Raw genomic sequence first — 15,912 nt, forward strand, 5'->3', positions numbered from 1 at the left:
CAAGGTTATGGAGAGCTTTATAAGTGAGAATTAGTATATTGTAGTTTATGCGCAAGGAAACCGGAAGCCAATGAAGGTGATAGAGGATTGGGGTAATGTGATCGCTCTTTCTTGTGTGGGAGTTTTAAACATATTGTAGTCGTTTGATATTATTAGCTGACAGGCCATAAAGAAGTGAATTACAGTAATCTAGTTGAGATGTGACGAAGGCATGTATAACAGTTTCAGCATCCTGCTGTCTGAGAGAGGATCGAATACGCAAGATATTACGCAGGTGGAAAAAAGCTGTCTTTACTACTTTACCAATGTGATCATTGAATGAAAGAGTGGAATCAATGAGAACACCAAGATTGCGTACTTTAGTGGAGGGCATAATCAGATCACCATCCAGATCCATCAGTTGACCAGAGAGCTTAGATACTACAGCTTTAGAGCCAATCAGAATTACGGATTTATCAGAGTTAAATTTAAGGTAATTTGCCTCAAACCAAAGCTTGAGTTCCTTGATGCAATTTGTTAATGCAGGTGGAGGAAACACTGAGGTGGAAGGTGCGCTAAAATAATTTTGAATGTCATCTGCGTAACAGTGGAAGTTAAACCTGTAGCGTTTAATTATTTGTCCAATTGGTAGCATATAAATGGTAAAGAGGAGAAGGCCCAAAACAGAACCTTGAGGTACACCAGAGCTGATGGATTTGGTAGATGATTCGTGTTTCTGGTATATAACAAATTGTTGCCTCCCGGTCAAATAGGTGGAAAACCATTCAAGAGCTGTGCCAGTAATTCCAAATGCTGAAAGCCGTGAGAGGAGTATCTCATGACAAACAGTGTCAAAAGCTGAGCTGAGGTCTAACAGAAGGAGAGTGCTGAGAGCACCAGAATCAGAAGCTAAGAGAAGATTGTTAAGAACCTTAACCAGGGCTGTTTCAGTACTGTGTAATGGACAAAAGCCAGACTGGAAGGGCTCGTAGAAGTTGTGTGCTGTTAAGAAGGCCTGTAACTGGGAGGCAACAAACTTTTCTAATATCTTAGAGAGAAAAGATAAGTTCGAAATAGGCCTATAGCTACTTGGGGAAGACCATGCTTTTTAATAACTGGAGTGACAGATCTCATCAACCTCTGTGGGGACAACAGAGTCAAAATTAGAGAAGCTCTATGAGCATGGCGTAAAGAGAGAAGTTCAGTAGTGGGAACAGAGGTGTAGAGTGTTAATAAAAGTCAGCGCTGACAGCACGTTTCTAAATGTTTCTTTGTGTGCACAGCATGATATCCAAACACCGGACACTGAAAGCAGCGCATTAATATAGAATGGTGATTAAACTGACTTGGAATTAAACTATTATGTATATTATATACAGTGTTGGGGAGTAACTAGTTACATGTAACGGAATTACGTAATTTAATTACAAAATAAATGTAACAGGAATCTGTTACAGCTACTGAGAAAAAAATGTGTAATTAAGTTACAGTTACTTATGAAAATGTTAACGATTACAAAGGGGGTTACATCTGAATATTTTCAAACACATACAGATTTGATTTCTTTCCCAAACTGCACGGACTGCTCTAAAATATGAGACACCAATATTTCAGGATTTTAGGACACAGAATAGTTTTAATACTTTTATTGTTTTATACGTTTTCCTGTTTGGATTGTGTATTTGTGAGCCTGGAGAACAAAAGCAGTGTTAAGTCGCTGGGGTATATTTGTAGCAATAGCCAACAATATTGGGTCAAAATTGACCCAACAGTATGGGTCAAAATTATACATTTCTCTTTTATGCCAAAAATCATTAGGATATTAAGTAAAGATCATGTTCCATGAAGATATTTTGTAAATGTCCTACCGTAAATATATCAAAACTTAATTTTTGATTAGTAATATGCATTGCTAAGAACTTCATCTGGACAACTTTAAAGATGATTTTCTCAATATTTTGATTTATTTGCACCCTCAGATTCTAGATTTTCAAATAATGTCCTCGGCCATATAATATAAATTATATGAATATAACTATAAACATGTAAATATTTTTTAAATATATACTGTATGTGGGAGTCTTTATATATACAAAATAAAGATACACAGTACACACACATATATTGTGTAAACAAAAACTTTTATTTTGGATCGCGATTAATCATTTGACAGTACTAATATATATATATATTCAAGACAAGGTTACGACTTTGATATTGGGTTAATATAAATTGAGAAATCAGTAGTTTTAACCCAGTTGTACCACAGACTCTGGACTGCTGGGAAATATTACAGCTAGAACTCCTCCTAAATACTTTTATGTATTTTTCAAGAGTGAAAATACCTTGTAATGCGAGGAGGCTCCAGTAGAGGGCGCCATGCAGGTCTTGAATTCACCTCCTCATGTGTCCACAGGGATCGCATGGACCCGTTTTTCTACAAGTTCCAGTTCAAGAACGTGGAGTACTCCTCCGGCCGGAACAAAACCTTCTTGTGTTATATGGTGGACCAGGGGCCCGGCTCCGGAGGGCTCCTCAGGGGCTTCATCGAGGACGAGCACGCGAGCGGCCACGCCGAGGAGGCCTTCTTCCAGCAGGTCCTGCCCAACTACGACCTCGCCCTCAAATACACCATCACCTGGTACATGTCGTCCAGCCCGTGCGCCACCTGCGCCGCGAAGCTGGCCGAGATCCTGAAGGCCAGGAAGAGCCTCCATCTGTCCATCTACTCCGCGCGGCTCTTTGAGTGGGAGGAGCCTGAGATCCAGGCGGGGCTAAAGGCGCTGGCGGCCGCCGGCTGCAAACTGCGCGTGATGAAGCCGATGGATTTCACCTACACCTGGAACACGTTCGTGGAGAACGACGAGCAGACGTTCACGCTTTGGGAGGACTGCCAGGAGAACTACGAGTACTACCAAGACAAACTGGCCGACATCCTGCAGTGATGTAAGAAACGATCTTTAACGAACACTTACACGAACAAACACAACTATTGACATTGAAACAGGGATATTATAGTTCACTAATGCTAAAACTATTTTTTTTAAATTCTGTTACTTAAAGGGAAAGTTCACCAAAAAAAAAGAAAACTCTGTCATTAATTACTCACTGTCGTGTCGTTCCAAACCCGTAAGACCTTCGTTCATCTTCGGAACACAATTTAAGATATTTTTGATGAAATCCGAGAGCTCTCATAGAAAGCAAGGATCCTTACACGATCAAGGCTCAGAAACGTAGCAAGGAGATCGTTAAAATAGTCTATGTGACATCAGTGGTTCAAACGTAAGTTTACGAAGCTACGAGAATAATTTTGGTCGCAAAGAAAACAAAAATAACGACTTTATTCAGCAATTCGTCTCCTCCGCGTCACCCTATAGCGCCATTTTGGAGAGTATCACATACGTAAACAACGTATGGACGCGGATACGCGTTGTTTACGCTTTGAGCTGAACATAAACAACGTATCCGCGTACATACATAAATAGAAAATGGAAACTCAAAATATTAATAAACGTATAGTAGTATTTCAATTATACTAAAATAATACTGCATGCATGAATACTAAATTTATCAGTAATTAATAAAAATATACTTACTTGACCCAGTCTGCTGTTCCCCTAATGTTCCCATATGGTTCCCATTTGCTTTTTTTGTTGTTTTTTTGGGAACCAAATAAGAACGTTCCAGGAACCAAAAATTGTTTTTCAAAACTAGTTGCAATGCATTCTGGGAATGTCTTGTTTTGTTAGGGAAATGGTACCATAATTTTGCTGGATAGTAGCTGTGTTCAGAATAGCATACTACTGTTTGTGCAAATGTCAGGAGCTCTGAAACGATCTAGACAGCTGTTTGTTTGTGTGTCTGTCTCAGAATATCTCATATCATTTGATGACTCGGGTCTCCTCTCACTTAAGCTTCTGGGTCAAGATGTTCTTAGGGGATTTCTGAGTATTTAAACCTATTAAAGCAATTGTTTTTGATCTTTTGCAGGATAAAGAAGCGATAGCCGACAAACACTTGTCCGAAAGTGAAGAGAATGTGTGTGTTTGTGTGAACGAGAGAGAAATGCTATGTTTAAATACATTGTGTGATGCTAGAATACTGACAGATTCATTTAGTAACCTACTTTCATGTTTTCTGTAGCTCTGTGAAGTAAAGAGGATTTATACTTTTTAATAATTCGTTTTATATTTGAATGAGTCCCTTTGCAGTGTATGTTGTTTTGGTGCGACACGTTTCTTATTTCATGCAGTTTATATTCTGAACTTCAGCTTCACTTCATTTATCAATTTATATTCACGCTGGTACAAATTCATACTGAGCACTGTGGAATATGGTTTTGTATTAACACAAAGTAAACTGAAAATATGTTGCAGCTGTATATGAAATAGTTGGAAATATCGTGCAAGCAATAAATAAATAAAAATATTGCACGGGGAACTACTAGTAGCTTTCACTATTTTGGGAAACGAATAAAACTCTATTGTTTTGGTGTGCGGTGTTTTGTTTTATGTGTTACTTACGAACACAAAATTAATTTCACCACATTTGAACTGTTTAATCCGAAATGAGACAGCAGTTTACTTAAAAGCATCTTTAATCACACACACACATCAAAAATACGATGTTTATAGTCGTCCATATAAATAAATATAATAGCAAGAGTGATTTACTAGATATTAAAACCCGTCCAAGCAAACATACCAAGACATCCGATAAATAAATCCACACCAGGAATTCTTCCACCCAAAAAAGTACCATATTAATATGTTTCTGCACGTGTGTAAGTAAATACAGTCATAGTGAAAATCATACTACCTGGTGTATTTCAAAGTAGCATGGTGCACACTAAACCGATTTTATATGTCGTCAATATAAGTTTTTAAAGACTTACAGGCAGATTTACACAGCACGGGAATGCAGGAGAGCAGTTCTGCGTCTGCGCAGATGGAGAAACACAACTACATCGCTTACGTTATAATCAATCCATCTATCTTTACAAAACTAGCGTGTTTCGTTGATCATAATGACAGCGATCTAGTTTTGTTGGGTAACGTTGCGCCTCATTATAGATGAGTTTTGGCCGGACATCAGATGGGATGTATATCTGTGATGATGTTATTTCTCTCGGGTCTCCGAGCGCAGCGGTGAGGTGAGGTCGGTACATGTCGCCCAGCAGCGTCTCCAGCGCTCTCTTGTGCTCTTTCCCGAGCTGAGAGCGCCACCTGCTGTCTGGCTCGCCGGCGCTCAGTGTGCGGGTCTGCGCGGTGTGAAGCCCCTCGATCGCGCTGGACAGCCAGATCAACCTCCTCAGACTCTGGATGGAGCGACCACGATCATGCATCAGCTGATGCTCTGTGACCGCACGCCTGCTGCAGAGCAATTATTACAGGAAAACTGCTTGAGGATAGATAGATAGAGAGATAGATGATAGACAGACAGACAGACAGACAGATAGATAGACAGACAGACAGACAGATATAGATATAGATATAGATAGACAGACAGATGATAGATAGATAGATAGATAGACAGACAGACAGACAGACAGACAGATAGATAGATAGATAGATAGATAGGTAGATAGATAGATAGATTAATCAACAGATAGTTAGTTAGATAGATAACCTCTCGTTCTCCTGACTCTGTACGGCTGCGACCACCATCAGTATCATGAGAGCGACACGCTGCTGAGATCTCTGCGTCTTCAACATCATCTGCAAAAACACTGAAACGCCTCGAGCTGAAGAGCAGAAACACGAACCATCATCAGAACAAAACTTCACACACAAATCCGTCAGTTCATGAATCGACTAACTTCCTCCAGCAGTACTCACTGAGTGTGGTCTCTCTCTCGTCTGCTCTCCTGCAGAAGATTGACCGACAGACGGTCAGGTCTCAGGGCTTATATAGACCCCTGGCGTCCCCAACACAGGAAGTGACCTCACAACTTCCCCTCCTCCTCCTCGAGTCCCAATTATCATGCAGATATGCCTTAGTTGCTTCCACAAAATCATTTATAATGGATGCGTCAAACTACTGATCAATGGTTGTTTTGGGTTTCGTTCCATTTCTCGTTCACAGGTTTGCCGTTCTCACTGAGCTCACAGCCTGGGATTAAGATTTGAGGTGTTTTGGCTTTCAGTTTCTCCTCAGAAATGTGAATCTGCTGAGAAAGCCAGCGAGATGAGTGTTTTCTACTAGAAACAGGGGAAAACATGAAGACGAGTCTCAGAATTGGAGAGGTTTGAGAGTTAAAAACTGTCTAAATGAAAAGTCCCAGTCGATAAAGCCGTTGGCGTTCATAACGAGCGTTCTAGTTAAAATGCCTTTTCGTTAGAACTTCGAATCTAAGCATTACCACCGGCGTGTTTCCACATCAGCAGCATCGCTGAAGACTCTCACAGCCCTAGCAACACGTCTCGGATGTGGTTTCTAACGCTGAGAAATGCGAGCGCTTGATGGGAACCTCGATGATGATTCCTGCAAAGTAAAACATCTCTGATTAGCAACCGCCCAGTTGACAACAAACCCACAAAACTACTTCACATGGATGGCTCACCCAAAAATGGTCATCATTTACACCATTTTCTTCCAAATCTCAATGACTTACGTTCTTCTGTAGAACAGAAGAGGAGATGTTTTGAAGAATGTTTGTCTACGGCAGCCATAGCATGTTGAGGTCTAATTAAAGCGCAGCTAAAGTAGACTTCATTAAAGTAATTAAAGTAGCACTATGTTCCAAGTCTTGTGAGTCATATGATTGGTTTTTGTGAGGAACAACCCCAAATTTATGGTACAATGTTCCTTTTTAATCCAAATTTAGCATGTCAAGATGCACTGCGTTGGCCCTTATGAAAATTAACCATGGTTTTGCTACAAATAAAGGCCATGGTAACCACAAATTAACCATGATTTTGCTACACTAACCATAGTTTAACCATGGTATTTGTAGTTAAACTGTAGCTATACAAATTATAGTCAATACACCAAATAAAAACATGGTTCCTACACTTGTACTATAATTAAACCATGGTTAATTTTTGACATGAATAACAGCAAACCCAGTTGGTTTTTGTCGATCTCATAATCAATGTCAGTGCTTCCTTACACAAAACCAACAAAAGAGAGTTGCTACAGCAAAATATCTCCATTAAGGTGAGCTATTTCTTCAAGAATAGCTTTCTTTTTTTGAGGAAGTTATAGCCATTGACTGACTTATCACATCAGTCGTGTTTGATCAACATTCTATCAAAAACAACAACGCTGCGGCTTTTTATATTTAAAATGTGTATATTCTGCTTAAAACACGTAGTTTAGTTTTGTTTAATCGCATTGCGTGATTAATAAACTCATTTAGGGCTTTTCAGACACGTAATCGGAGGGACGGACGGCTGTGGTTGGCGACACTGGGTTGTGACTGAGGCCAAGATGGACGGAAGTGGAGTAGAGTCCGGAAGTGATCTGGATTTGGAGGATGTAGATGGCGGGGGGAAATGAAAGAAACAAAAGTAGTAAGTGGACTTTAGTAGAAAAGCGGAAAAGAAGGAAAGATTGGAGCCAAACATCAGGAACAGAAAGTGAGAGAGAATGTCATCAGATGAGAACAAGAAAGGAGGAGTTTAAGGTATTGGTGAAGTTTATGTCGGAAGAAGCAAGTAGTTTGAATCCCTTGAAATTGACTAAGTCACTGAAGGAAATGGTAGGAAATATTGAAAGTGCTAAGATGTTGCGAGATGGAAAAATGATAATTTTCTGCAAAGACAGTAAACAACAAAAGGCTGCTCTAGGGATTAAGACTATTTTAGGGCAAAAGGTTACTAGTCAAGTTATGGGAGAAAAGAAATGGATGAGAGGAGTTATTACTGGAATACCAACGAATGTATCAATAGATACGATTAAGAAAAGCATTTCAGGAGCAAAAGTGATAGATGCGAGGAGGCTGAAATATACCCGAGACAAAGAGAGGATGGACAGTCTTTCTGTAATGGTACATTTTGATGAAGAAAAATTGCCGGTGTTCCGGTGAATTCAGTTTCCCTGTTTCCCCCTCACAGCGCCTGCGCAACTTCGCAGTGTTGCCAAGTCCGCGGTTTTCCAGCGGTAGTTTGTAGTAGCAATTGCGCGGTTTCATTTTAAATATCCTGGCAATATCTGAGAGATACAGATTTGATTAGAAGAATTTAGGTTTTTTATTTTATTTATTTTTATTATATTAGTAGTATATAACATGTTCGTTCATCGAGGCCTCACACTCCATCCCAGTAGGTGGCGGAAATGCACCTTAAGCTGGTTTGCCAACCGCCATTAAACACAAAAGAAGAAGAAGAAGAAGAAGAAGAAGAAGCCCCGCCCTCGAGCGTGCGTCCGCATTTCCGCGCTGCGCCATTTCGGAGCGGATCTGATCCAGGAATCCGACACACACGGTCAGAAACACGCGAAACTCACGGTAAATCTGCGTTTATTCGCTTTTATTATTTTCCAGTGCGCATGATTATGTTGTTTTGTGATGTTTAATTGCGAACGCTCAGAGACGGAATTGCGTTTTAAAGCTTAATTTGCGTTTTTGTGCAGGCGCCATTTTACTGTTGACCCGGATTAGCGGTTAGCCGCTTACTGCGAGTCTTTAATTACATGTATTAGCTTAACAGCAATCTTAATTATATTTACAGCAGCTCCAGCTTGTTTTACCCGTTAAAGAGATGGCTTGTGCTTCACAGTGGTTTGTGTGCAGTCGCGTGTGAACGCCAGGCGCCATTTTGAGCCGCGAACAAAAGCAGAAGACGCTCTGTTTACATAATTACTGTTGTTTCTTGTGTGGTTTTATTTGGGCGTTTTTCTAGATTAATGTTACTTAACATGGTAGTTTAGTATTATATGAAATTAAAGAGTTTGGCCTAATGGGAACTCAAACTAAAAAAAAAAACACATGGTTACTATAGTTAAATCATGGTAACCACAAATTAACCATGGTTTTACTACACTATAACCATAGTTTAACCATGGTATTTGTAGTAGAACTGTGGTTATACAAATGGTAATCAATACGCCCAAAAACCATGGTTACTACACTTTTACTACAATAAAACCATGGTTAATTTTCGTAACACTCATCCCAAATATACACCACAGAAGTGCTTTTGAAGTGGCATTAGGTGTTTTTACACTGTTTAATGTTGCTCAGATGTGGCTTTTACACTGCAAACACAACTGTATACTTTAATACACAGAGCTGAGGTGGGTCTAAAGTAGGCATAATTCAATTTGGCTTTTATGCAAAATTGCATCTTTATGCTGAATTCTGAGTCGGCGTAGAGCAGCCTTAACTTGGCTGTGTGAAGACACCTTAAAAGGTCTGTATCTTTGTATCCAGGTAAGCTATCAATGCATTGGTTATGCAGATAAACGGTAATTGGTTATGGCAAGACAACATTCAACATTGAGAGAGATAGGCGGGTATAAAGCCTTGTTGTTGAAATTAGTTGGAAACTGATACGCTAGAGACGGTTGATGGCCAACACATGTGATTGTATTGTCCATTTTTAAGTGTTTCGTTAATGTTTACGTGTGTAGTGTCACTGGTTTTTGATTATATCTGCTGGAGGTTGATGGGAATTCTCGTTTTGCAGGTTGAGCCATGCATCGCGACTGCCCTCTGGACTGTAAGGTGTACGTTGGAAATCTGGGAAATAATGGGAACAAATCCGAACTAGAGAGATCGTTCGGCTATTACGGACCCCTGCGGAGCGTCTGGGTGGCCAGGAACCCTCCCGGTTTTGCGTTCGTTGAGTTTGAGGACCCTCGCGATGCCACGGACGCCGTCAGAGAGCTGGACGGACGGTGAGTGTGGATTATAACGCTAATCATCAGCGATTACCCAACGACTTCTGAGCTAACCGATCCGTTGTCGACGTCGTCACGCAGGACCCTCTGCGGTTGCCGAGTGAGAGTGGAGCTGTCCAATGGCGAGAAGCGCTCTCGTAGCCGGGGTCCGCCTCCGTCCTGGAGCCGACGCCCACGCGATGACTACCGCAGGCGCAGCAGCCCCACCCCCAGGCGCAGGTAAACCTGTTTTCCCGCTCAGCTGTCTCTCCGTAGGTTGTGTTCCAGAGGAAACTAACCTGATTCTGCCCCTCCCGCCAGTCCTGGAGGCTCCGCCGGTGCCGGGTGTCCCGGTTCTGACGAGCGTCTGCTGGAGATCTTTTGCTCCTCCATCTTCATTGTCATTGATAACCATTAAACAATGATTGACTGGGCTTCTCAAATTCTGATATTTTGTTGAAATGCAGACCAGTAAGTGATTATTAGGTTAATTCCATGAGAAAATGTCCGGGTTAGGTTTCACTCCAAAATTAAACGCTTTTGGCTTGTTTTTTTGCATTGTGATTTGGCATGCAAAATCCCAACACTGTAACAATCATCCAGCACAAATTTAATTTTACGTTTTGTTGAATTGGTGGCTAATTTGTGTTTCATAAATTATTTTTTTTCTAAAAATCGTCTGTTTTTGTGCAAGTTACATTTTCCCATGAGATTGGGTTGAATTATCTTGTGCAAATGCCGATTAGCCTGTTAATAAACGCATTGCAAACAAATTTAACGTAATATATATTGTGAAGGATAATTTTACCCTCATATGATGGTAATGAGAATTACAGCGGTGATTGATGAGGTAACGTTATATAAAAATGTGATTAAGTGTCCCTAAGTCTCAGTGCAGAAAACCATCAGTATCTTCAAGATAGGCTTTGTTTCTCTTGATTTTGGATTGAAACTTGACCCGAACGTTAATTTTGCTAATTTACGAATTGGACGTCAAAGCCCAGTCGCTAGTGTTCAGTAATCTGCTCGGCTCTAGTAATGGTTGGAATATGCAATCTTTTGTTGACTTAACATGAAGGTTGTTTTTATTTTCTTATCTATATTAATAAAAATGAACCCCGTTGCAGAGTCACCACCATGCCTCTCCTCACCACCCTCTGAGTCAGTCTACTAGTCTTCTTTCAGCATCATGTGACCAGCGTGCCCCAATCAGCTGGCTGGGTTGGTGTCACATGACCCAGGCGTTGCCAGTCATCAGCTCGCACCAGCCCATTGGTTCCTGAGCATGCCGTTGTCAGCTCCTCCTCCTCCAACCTTAACACCCAATCGGCAGTGGCCCACTTCACATTCCTGACCAATCAGCATTTTACGTTCCCCAATGTCTACACTACCAACCACCAGCAACAGCCTTCGGCTAACCAATAAAAGCAGGAAAAATCCACTACATCCAGCCCCCATCCGCAAGCCAGCTAATCAGCTCGCAGCATCTGGCCTGCACTTTCCCGCCAATTCTGCTCCCCGGCCGCCAGCCGTCCTCCCCTTCGCCTTTTCTAGCTTGTTGAAAACCGAAAAGACTAGTAAGTTTTTCCTGCTTCATACAGTTTAATGCTGAATACAGATGTAAGATGAGGATAAATCTCCTGTTGAGTTGAAACAAACAGGGTTGGTATGAGATCTGGACAGACGTTGTTAAGCTTAGGCAAGCAGACTGATGGGGAGCCCAAACGGAGGTTCAGGTTACAGAAGCAGCGTGGGCTTTGAGAGCTGCTCTTGCTTTCTTTCACTGTCTTCATTCTGTGGGGTTGATTGCAGTGCGTTTCTGTTGAGTTTCTCCTGCTAGGGCACTACTTTTGTAGCTCACTGTACTGGAGCGTAACGCTCTTATTAAGGGAGGTTCTCTGAAGCCTCATGTGTTGCGAGGTCTCCACTCCACCCCTGTATCAGGGCGGTGACGAGTGCGTTTGACTGTTAGTTGCAGGGCTTGTGAGGTGCGTCCGTGTGTCGATTGCGCGCTCACTCGCTTTGCCTCTTCTCTTCTTCAGATCGCCCAGGAGGAGGAGCCTCAGTCGTAGTCGCAGCAGGTAAGAGTCCGTCGGTTCTCGCAGCTTTCCCGCGTGGCTTTGTGAGCGCTTTCTCAACGTGTTGTTCTGGATTCTGTCTAGATCTCTTTCTAGAGAGCGCCGGAGGGAGAGATCGCCGTCTCGTGACAGGAACCACAGGCTCTCGCGATCTTTCTCCCGATCAAGGAGGTAAGAGTCTCTGCGAATTTTCGGCCAAACCTGTTATGGCGTTGATGTAAGCCATTTAGGCAAATGTTATTTTTACCTCCGTACCATAGATAAAGACTAATAAATAGTGTTTACAAGCGTTAACAGGAAACCGCCGTATTTTTGCACTCCACAAGTGCCACTTACTGACAGTCAATTTGTATTTTCATTCAACCCATCTACCGTTTTTATTTAGACCAATTATGTATGTAACTTAGTCGCATTTGCATTAAATAAAGCCAGAATTGTGAGATATAAACGTGCATCTCATTTGCAAGTTTGTATCTCGCAATTCTGACTTTTATCAGAATTGTGAGATATGGGGCCAGTTGCATTAACTTAGCCCTTATGTTAAGACAGTGTCTTAAGTATGAGTTTGACCAATTAGCAGTTAGCCAATAAGTAATCCATCTTATTTTTGGAATTAACTTAGACTAATCTATGCGTTTGTGTAACTGAATTTAAAAACATTATGAATAGTCTTAGAAAAAATTAGATGACTAACTTGAAAGTCCAGTCTAAAGTTGCAACTGGCCCATAAACTTACAATTGCGAGTTTTATCTCACAATTCTGACTCTTCTCGCAATTTCTAGATTAGATCTCGCAATTCAGACTTTTTTTCTCACAATTGTTAGTTTGCATCTTGCCATTCTGACTCTTTGCGAGAAAACTTCAAATCTTTTTATTCAGTGACGCAAATGGACCTCCATAGAAATTAGAGGTTTATCATTGTATAAAACTGTCGAAACTTATTTAAACTGTGAAGTTGTTTAAATTGTGGTTTTTACTGTAATTTTACACTTAAGGATGTTAACCATAGATGTTGGTGTTGTTCCAGAAGAACGTTGCTACCTAAACTTTGTTTCAGAATAGCAACATTTTCACACTACTACAACTAACGAAATATTATTCCTGTGAGAAATGACGTCGCACGTGCTTGATCTTCTCGTTTACAGTCGTTCCAGATCTAATGAACGGAAATGAACTGAGAAGAACGTTGTGACTGAGACCTCGGCACAGATCCAACATGTTGAAAAACTTTGAAAAGACTGAGTCACCCATGTATTTTTTTTTTATTAACATTATTTTAGCAGTTCTGTTTTCTTCTGTAGCTGCGGTTGTGCGTGTTTGCAGTTTTAATGCGACGGCATTCCATCTCACACTTTTTTAAGACTCTTGTTTTTATTTTTTTTGTGTTTTTTTGGCGGTGAATGTGATTGGTCCTGCTGCGCTGAGCTCGACCGTGTTTGTGTTTTCTGTGCGATCAGAGGGGGGAGATGTAACGGCACTATGACGGCAGCAGGGGGTGGAATCCAGAACAGCTTTCATTCTTGTTTTTTTTTCTCCTTGTAGTGTTTGTACTGTTTGTAATGTTGAACTGAATTAAAACTCATTACAAAAATGCTTTCGTCTCTATGAATTTAAAAATTCTGTTTTAAAATAGTAGTTTTAAATAGTCCATTTTACAGTGAAATATATAGTGACAGTTTGTGAAGTGTCTTTACTCTTAACAGATGACTAGCATAGATTTTACAGCATTTTTTTTTTCGCTAAATAGTAAAAAATACTATTCCTTGTTTATGTACATTGTAAAAATGATTTTTCGTAGTCTACAAAAAAAAAAGATTGGAATTCGTGTTACAATAAAATACTTAGGTTTTCTATTTTAAAATTTCACATCTAATTCAGTGTGGTACTTAACTTTTTTGTAATCATGAAATTTACTTGCAATTACTGAGTGATTTGTTTTTCTTGTCAGTGCAGTTCACAGAGCATTCATGTTAACATGCACAAGTTTTATGTGAATGTAGAAATTAAAATTAATAAATTCTGTAAAAGTTGTTTATTCTTAGTTCATGCCAACAAAACCTTACTGTAAGGTGTTCTTAAATCTACATAACGCACTTTTAAAGAAAGCAAGCGCTGATGGATTGCGGTTTGCTAAGGTGTAGAGGTTAAAAGAATCTGATATAACCTCAATGTTGCCGGTTCAAATCCTTCATGAGTACTTAAAGGTATAATGAAAATTCTGTCATTTTAATCACCGCCAAAACAGTAAACACGCTAATGAAGAGCGCTCATTAATTAAACCACATCACTTGACACCAATGAAAGGCCTTTCCTGCTGAATACGTGACTCAGTCATTAGTGAGCCAAGACTGATATTTGTGTTTTTATTGGCTCTAAATTAGGGCAGCTATTGTTTAGATATGTTTCAAATGCAAAACAATAAATTTGGTTCTCCTTTACAAAAATGTAATTTATCAAATGTAATATCATGGTCCTCTTGATTATGGACAGAAAACACTTCAAAATATTTTTTATTTTTTTTTGTTAATTATATAATCGATAAAAAAAGAAAACAATAGAAAAAGAACAGAGAAAGCTAGTGTTAGCGGTCTTTTTGATAGAAAACAAGCAGTTAGAAAACTAATAGAGTGCAAGTCTTAAAGGGCCATGTTTTTTTATTAGTTTCTAGAGTTATTAGTTTGTATTTTAACTATTACCTGTATTTAACTAAAATGAGGGACTTAATAAATATGATTTTAGTACAAAGTCGCTATGACTTCGGTAATGAGAATTAAATTGTGGCCACGATTTCTTCTACTTTCTGTTATCCGTTAATCTGGATAATTGTTTCATGAATGATAGCTAGTTATCGTACTCTGAACTCTCAAACTTATATGGAAGCCAGTTCTGATATAAACCCAGAATTCTGACTTTTTTTTTTTATTGCAATTATATCTCTCAATTCTGTTTTTTATTTGTTCTTTCAAGCACGAAACAACGTAACAGTAAAAAAAAGTAATTGTGAAAATAAAAGTAGTAATTAAAAAAGTAGGCCTAATTGCGACTTTTATCTCGCAATTACATTTTTTTTCCATTTGCAATTGCGAGTTTATATTTAACAAATGTGACTTTTTGCTTCAGAATTGCGAGTTTCTGATTGAACTGCGAGATAAAAAGTCGTATTACTTTGTGTGTGTGTGTGTCTCACTTCTAGTTCTGGTACTACTGGACATGTAGGATTATAGTACAGTGAACTGTGTGCTTCATTGTGTTAAGTATTAATTTTGAAGTTTTATTTGATGTAGATGAATAGTTTGAGTAATAATAACTGAGCTATTGAGAGACTCCTCTCACTTGAGAGAAAAAGTGGGCGTGGCTTCATTATTTTTCAGGGACCCTCTTTAATTAGTGTCCCTGGAGCACAAAAGCAGTGTTAAGTCGCTGGGGTATATCTGTAGCAATAGCCAACAATACATTGTATGGGTCAAAATTATACATTTTTCTTTTATGCCAAAAATCATTAGGATATTAAGTAAAGAACTTAATTGTTAATTAGTAATATGCATTGCTAAGAACTTAATTTGGACAACTTTAAAGATGATTTTCTCAAATATTTAGATTTTTTTGCACCCTCAGATTCCATTGAAGTTTTATTTGATGTAGATGAATAGTTTGAGTAATAATAACTGAGCTATTGAGAGACTCTCACTTGAGAGAAAAAGTGGGCGTGGCTTCATTATTTTTCAGGGACCCTCTTTAATTAGTGACCCTGGAGCACAAAAGCAGTCTGAAGTCGCTGGGGTATATCTGTAGCAATAGCCAACAATACATTGTATGGGTCAAAATTATACATTTTTCTTTTATGCCAAAAATCATTAGGATATTAAGTAAAGAACTTAATTGTTAATTAGTAATATGCATTGCTAAGAACTTAATTTGGACAACTTTAAAGATGATTTTCTCAATATTTAGATTTTTTTGCACCCTCAGATTCCAGATTTTCAAATAGTTGTATCAAATATTGTCCTATCCTAACAAATCATACATCAATGG

At 39.4% G+C, this 15,912-nt stretch overlaps 2 protein-coding genes across 4 annotated transcripts in view; both read left to right on the forward strand.

Moving 5' to 3' along the window:
• The window catches only part of LOC107656899 (C->U-editing enzyme APOBEC-2-like), a 10,182-nt gene extending 5,711 nt beyond the window's left edge, over positions 1-4,471 (forward strand). The window contains exons 2-3 of the mRNA XM_016444837.1: positions 2,396-2,925; positions 3,970-4,471. Coding sequence (XP_016300323.1) covers positions 2,396-2,924 — 529 coding nt within the window. The 3' untranslated portion in view covers position 2,925; positions 3,970-4,471. The remainder of the gene's footprint in view (positions 1-2,395; positions 2,926-3,969) is intronic.
• Positions 4,472-8,321: 3,850 nt separating this feature from the next.
• On the forward strand, positions 8,322-13,471 carry LOC107656901 (serine/arginine-rich splicing factor 3-like). 3 transcript variants are annotated; one of them, XM_016444839.1, is made up of 6 exons: positions 8,322-8,428; positions 9,609-9,819; positions 9,904-10,041; positions 11,844-11,882; positions 11,964-12,050; positions 13,026-13,471. In XM_016444839.1, exons 2-6 carry the CDS (start codon positions 9,617-9,619, stop codon positions 13,051-13,053), a joined length of 495 nt encoding a protein of 164 aa, XP_016300325.1. In that variant the 5' UTR covers positions 8,322-8,428; positions 9,609-9,616; the 3' UTR covers positions 13,054-13,471. The 3 variants fall into 3 exon arrangements, with proteins under 3 accessions (XP_016300325.1, XP_016300326.1, XP_016300327.1); XM_016444840.1 differs by having other exon boundaries at positions 8,340-8,405; XM_016444841.1 differs by lacking the exon at positions 8,322-8,428 and adding an exon at positions 9,259-9,332.
• The last annotated feature ends 2,441 nt before the right edge of the window (positions 13,472-15,912 follow it).

This window comes from Sinocyclocheilus anshuiensis, unplaced genomic scaffold, assembly GCF_001515605.1.
Source record: "Sinocyclocheilus anshuiensis isolate Anshui unplaced genomic scaffold, SAMN03320099.WGS_v1.1 scaffold2493, whole genome shotgun sequence".
Classification (NCBI taxonomy): domain Eukaryota; kingdom Metazoa; phylum Chordata; class Actinopteri; order Cypriniformes; family Cyprinidae; genus Sinocyclocheilus; species Sinocyclocheilus anshuiensis.